Source organism: Zonotrichia leucophrys, unplaced genomic scaffold (genome assembly GCF_028769735.1).
Source record: "Zonotrichia leucophrys gambelii isolate GWCS_2022_RI unplaced genomic scaffold, RI_Zleu_2.0 Scaffold_307_62382, whole genome shotgun sequence".
Lineage (NCBI taxonomy): Eukaryota > Metazoa > Chordata > Aves > Passeriformes > Passerellidae > Zonotrichia > Zonotrichia leucophrys.
In genome coordinates, this window is record NW_026992512.1 from 56383 (window position 1) to 62382 (window position 6000).

Sequence of the window (6000 nt, forward strand, 5' to 3'; positions counted from 1 at the left end):
GGGTTTGGGGGATTTGGAATTTTTTGGGGGAGGATTTGGGTGGGATTCGGGAGGTTTGGGGGAATTTTGAAATTTGGGAGGCTTGGGGAAGATTTTGAGGGATTTGGAATTTTTGGGATGGTTTTGGGGAGGCTTTGGAAGATTTGAAGTTTTTTGGGGGGAGTTTGTGGTGGTTATGGGATTGGGGGGGATTTAGGAAATTTTGGGGAGGTTTTGGGGCATTTGGAATTTTTTTTTGCGTGATTTTTGGGTTTTTGAGGGAGTTTTGGGGTTTTTTGGGAGGGTTATGGGGTCTGGGGGGAAGCTGTGAGGATTTGAGGGATCCGTAGAGAATTTGGGTTCAATTCAGAAACTTTCCGGACAAACTCGAGCTCCCCGCTCACTTCCGCCTCGTTATTGCGCAACTTCCGCCTCGTTAGGGCGGCCCCACCGGCGCTTCCGCCTCGTTACTGCGTCACTTCCTCCGCCGTGAGGCGGCGTGGCGCTGCCATTGGCTGCCGGACCGGAAGCGCGGGGCGTCCCCTGGCGGCGAGCGGAGCCAATGGCGGCGGGGGTCGCGCGGCTGCTGCGCGCACGTGAGTGGGGGAGGGGCGGCCCCAGTTCGGCCCAGTTTGTCCCAGTTTGGTCCCAGTTTGTCCCCAGGACCCCCCAGTGTCCCCAGTGGGTCCCGGTTTCCCCTGGTTTGTCCCCAGGGACCCCCACGTGACCTTGACCCCGTCACGTGACCCCACCAGTTTGTCCCCAGTTTGTCCCCGGGGACCCCCCAGTTTGTCCCCGGTTTGTCCCCATCAGGTCCCAGTTTGTCCCCAGTTTGTTCCGGTCTGTCTCAGTTTGTCCCAGTTTGTCCCGGTTTCCCCCAGTGGGTCCCGGTTTGTCCCGGTTTGTCCCGGTTTGTCCCGGTTCCCATCCCAGCACTCCCAGCCCCTCCGTGTTGTCTCCCAGCCCCTCCCAGTCCATCCCAGTGTCCCGATTTCCATCCCAGTCCGTCCCAGTTCAATCCCAGTGTCTCCGTTCCCATCCCAGTCCATCCCAGTCCAATCCCGTTGCCCCCAGTTCAATCCCAGTGTCTCCGTTCCCATCCCAGTGCTCCCAGTCCATCCCAGTCCATCCCAGTCCATCCCAGTCCATCCCAGTCCAATCCCGTTGCCCCCAGTTCAATCCCAGTGTCTCCGTTCCCATCCCAGTGCTCCCAGTCCCTCCCAGTTCAATCCCAGTCCATCCCAGTCCCTCCCAGTTCAATCCCAGTCCATCCCAGTGCTCCCAGTCCATCCCAGTGCTCCCAGTCCATCCCAGTCCATCCCAGTGTCCCGATTTCCATCCCAGCCCCTCCCAGTCCATCCCAGTCCATCCCAGTCCATCCCAGTGTCCCGATTTCCATCCCAGTCCGTCCCAGTTCATTCCAGTGGCGCCCCGGTGTCCCCATTCCGCTCGGTGACATCGGTGACGTCATCAATGGGTTCCCCCGGGAGCTGCAGACGCTGCGGCCCAGTGCTCCCAGTCCATCCCAGTCCATCCCAGTCCATCCCAGTCCATCCCAGTGCTCCCAGTCCAAACCAGTCCATCCCAGTCCCCCTTTAACCCATCCCAGTTCCATCCCAGTGTCTCCGTTCCCATCCCAGTGCGTCCCAGCCGTGTCCCGGTGTCCCTGTCCCGCTCGGTGACATCGATGTCCCCAATGCCGTCCCCCCGGGAGCTGCAGACGCTGCGCCCCAGTGCTCCCAGTTCAATCCCAGTCCATCCCAGTGCTCCCAGTCCATCCCAGTCCATCCCAGTCCATTCCAGTTCAATCCCAGTCCATCCCAGTCCATCCCAGTCCATCCCAGTCCATCCCAGTCCATCCCAGTCCATCCCAGTGTCTCCGTTCCCATCCCAGTGCGTCCCAGTCCCATCCCAGTGTCCCGTCTGACGTCATCGATGTCCCCGGTGTCCCCAATGCCGTCCCCCCGGGAGCTGCAGACGCTGCATCCCAGTCCATCCCAGTGCCCCCAGTTCAATCCCATTCCCATCCCAGTCCATCCCAGCCGTGTCCCGGTATCCCGTCTGACGTCATCGATGTCCCCAATGCCGTCCCCCCGGGAGCTGCAGACGCTGCGCCCCCAGTCCATCCCAGTCCATCCCAGTCCATCCCAGTCCATCCCAGTGCTCCCAGTCCATCCCAGTCCATCCCAGTGTCTCCGTTCCCATCCCAGTGCGTCCCAGTCCCATCCCAGTGTCCCTGTCCCGCTCGGTGACGTCATCGACGTCCCCGATGCCGTCACCCCGGGAGCTGCAGACGCTGCATCCCAGTGCTCCCAGTCCATCCCAGTTCAATCCCAGTCCATCCCAGTCCATCCCAGTCCATCCCAGTGTCTCTGTTCCCATCCCAGTGCGTCCCAGCCGTGTCCCAGTGTCCCGTCTGACGTCATCGATGTCCCCGGTGTCCCCAATGCCGTCCCCCCGGGAGCTGCAGACGCTGCGGGTGACGCAGGAGCGGCCGCAGGTGCTGCACCTGCAGCTGCACCGGCCCAGCAAGCGCAACGCCCTCAACCTGCAGTGCTGGAGGTGCTGGGGGACTGGGGGGGACTGGGGGAACTGGGGGGCACTGGGGGGGACTGGGGGGACTGGGAGGGACTGGGATGGGATTGGGATGGGTTAAAGGGGCACTGGGAGGCACTGGGGTAAACTGGGGTGGAACTGGGAGGGACTCAGATGGAACTGCGATGGCTTAAAGGGGGACTGGGAGGAACTGGGAGGGGACTGGGAGAGACTGGGATGGGTTAAATGGGAACTGGGATGGGACTGGGAGGGGACTGGGGGGGAACTGGGACAGATTGGGATGGGTTAAAGGGGCACTGGGGGGCACTGGGACACACCAGTGCTCTGTACTGGTCCTTACTGGTCTGTACTGGTGCAGGGAGCTGGTGCAGGCTAGTTTATACTGGTGTGTACTGACTCATACTGGTCCATACTGGTCTGTACCGGTCCATACTGACCCATACCGGTCCGTACTGGTTTATACTGGTTTATACTGGTGCAGGGAGCTGGTGCAGGTGTTCCAGGACATCTCCGAGGACCCCTCGTGCCGCGCCGTCGTCATCTCCGGGGCCGGGAGCGCCTTCACCGCCGGTGGGCCGGGGAACCGGGGGGGCTTTGGGGGGTCCTGAGGGGTCTGGGGGGGTCCAAGAGGATCCAGGGAGGTCCTGGGGGCATCCTGGGTCGTTCTGGGGGGTTCTGGGGAGATTCTGGGGGGCTTTGGGGGGTCCTGAGGGGTCTGGGGGTGTCCAGGAATGTCCCCAAAGCCCCCATGGCCCCCCAGGGATGGACCTGTCGGACCTGGGCTCGGTTCTGGGGGGTCCTGAGGGGTCCCGGCTGGTCCCGAGGGGTCCCGGCTGGTTCTGGGGGATTTGGGGGCGTTTTTGGGGGTCCTGGCTGGTTCTGGGGGGTCCTGGGTGGGTTTGGGGGAATTTGGGGGAGATTTTGGGGGGTCCTGAGGGGTCCTGGGGGGTCCTGAGGGTTCCCAGCTGGTTCTGGGGGATTTGGGGGCGTTTTTGGGGGGTCCCGAGGGGTCCCGGCTGGTTCTGGGGGATTTGGGGGGGTTCTGGGGGGTCCCGAGGGGTCCTGGCTGGTTCTGAGGGGTCCCAGCTGGTTGTGGGGGATTTGGGGGCGTTTTTGGGGGGTCCTGAGGGGTCCCGGCTGGTTCTGGGGGATTTGGGGATGGTTTTTGGGGGTCCTGAGGGGTCCTGGGGGTCCCGGCCGGTTCTGGGGGATTTGGGGGCGTTTTTGGGGGTCCTGAGGGGTCCTGGCTGGTTCTGGGGGATCTGGGGGCGTTTTTGGGGGTCCTGAGGGTCCCGGCCGGTTTTGGGGGATTTGGGGGCGTTTTTGGGGGTCCCGGCCGGTTCTGGGGGGTTTGGGGGGGTTCTGGGTGGTCCCGGCTGGTTCTGGGGGATTTGGGGGCGTTTTTGGGGGGTCCTGAGGGTCCCTGTGCCCCCCCAGGGATCGACCTGGCCGACCTGGGCTCGCTGCTGGCTCAGCTCCCCAACGGCGACACCGCCCGGCGGGCCTGGGCCCTGCGCCGGCGCATCCTGGACTTCCAGGAGAGCTTCTCGGTCATGGAGAGGGTGGGCAGGGGACGGGGGGACCCCCGGGACACCCCAAAACCCGGCCTGACACCCCAGAGCCTGCCCTGACACCCCAAAACCCGGCCCGACACCCCAGAGCCTGCCCCGACACCCCAAAACCCGGCCTGACACCCCAAAACCCGGCCTGATATCCCAGAGCCTGCCCAAAATCCAACCTGATATCCCAGAGCCTGCCCCGACACCCCAAAATCCAGCCTGATATCCCAGAGCCTGCCCCGACACCCCAAAACCCGGCCTGACACCCCAAAACCCGGCCTGACACCCCAGAGCCTGCCCTGACACCCCAAAATTGAGCCTGATATCCCAAAACCTGCCCCGACACCCCAAAATCCAGCCTGATACCCCAGAGCCTGCCCGACACCCCAAAACCCGGCCTGATACCCCAGAGCCTGCCCTGACACCCCAAAACCCGGCCTGACACCCCAAAACCCGGCCTGATACCCCAGAGCCTGCCCAAAATCCAGCCCAATATCCCAGAGCTTGCCCCGACACCCCAAAACCCGGCCTGATAACCCAAAACCTGCCCTGACACCCCAAAATCCAGCCTGATATCCCAGAACCTGCCCCGACACCCCAAAACCCGGCCTGATATCCCAGAACCTGCCCCGACACCCCAAAATCCAGCCTGATATCCCAGAGCCTGCCCAAAATCCAACCTGATATCCCAGAGCCTGCCCCGACACCCCAAAATCCACTGATTCCCAAAACCTCCAAAATCCACCCCAAACCCAGAGCTTCCCCCCACACCCCCAAAAATTTAGCCCGATACCCAAAACCTGCCCTGACACCCCCAAAAATTTAGTAAGTACCCCAAAACCTGCTCGACCCCCCCCAAAGCATTCCCCGACCCCCTAAACTGGCATGGCACCCCAAAATCTGGTTTGATATTCCAAAACCCAGCCTGACACCCCAAAATCTGGTTTGGTACCCCCAAACCCGGCATGGCACCCCAAAATCTGGTTTGGTACCCCAAAACTTGGCCTGATACCCCAAAACCCCTCCTGACCTCAAAAACCCACCCTGGTGCCCCAAAATCTGCCCTGACCCCACAAAACCTGGTCTGATACCCCAAAACCTGGTGTGACCCCATAAAACCCGGCTGATACCCCCAAAAACCGCCCGCACCCCAAAACGCCCCGACCCCACAAAACCGCCCCCGGGCACCCTAAACCCCTTCTGACCCCCCAAAACCCCGCTGACCCCCCAAACCTGCCCCGACCCCCCAAACCCCGCATGCCCCAAGCCCCTATCGCCGCCTTTTACGGGCCTGCACGGAGCCGGTGAGGATTGGATTGGGGTGGGATTGGGATTAGGGTGGGATTGGGGGGGGTTGGGGGGGGATTGGGGTTGGGGGGGGTGGGGGTTTGGGGGGGGATGGATTGGGGGGGGATTGGGGGGATTTTGGGTTGGGGTGGGATTTTGGGGGTATTGGGGGTTTGGGGTTGGGGTGGGATTTGGGGTGGGATGGATTGGGGGGGATTGGGGGGAAAGGGGTTTTAGGATTGGGGGGGTTTGGGATTTTGGGGTTGGGATTGGGATTTGGGGCAGGGTTGGGTGGGGTTGGATTGGGTGGGATTGGAAAGGGATTTGGGGTGGGATTGGGATTAGGGTTGGGGTTTTTGGGTTTTGGGGAGGGTCAGAATTGGGGGTTTGGGGGCGGATTGGGGTTGGGGTCAGGATTGGGTGGGATTTGGGGTGGGATGGGGGGGGATGGGGTTTTGGGTGGGGGTTGGATTGGGATTGGTTTGGGGTTGGCTCAGGGGCAAATTGGGTTTGGGGGCAGGATTTGGGTTGGGGGGGATTGGGGGGGGATGGGGGGGGGATTGGGGGGGGGGAAATTTTGGGGGGGTTGGGGGGGGGGTTGGGGTGGATTGGGGGGGGA

General features: G+C 62.4%; 1 protein-coding gene across 1 annotated transcript; it reads left to right on the plus strand.

Moving 5' to 3' along the window:
• Positions 1–497: 497 nt before the first annotated feature.
• On the plus strand, positions 498–5398 carry LOC135441478 (delta(3,5)-Delta(2,4)-dienoyl-CoA isomerase, mitochondrial-like; the record flags this gene model as incomplete). The annotated part of the gene is made up of 6 exons (XM_064701023.1): positions 498–575; positions 2190–2257; positions 2435–2541; positions 3017–3105; positions 3973–4097; positions 5353–5398. Coding segments are annotated over exons 1-6 (469 nt in total), but the record flags the coding sequence as incomplete, so codon positions are not given.
• Positions 5399–6000: the final 602 nt, after the last annotated feature.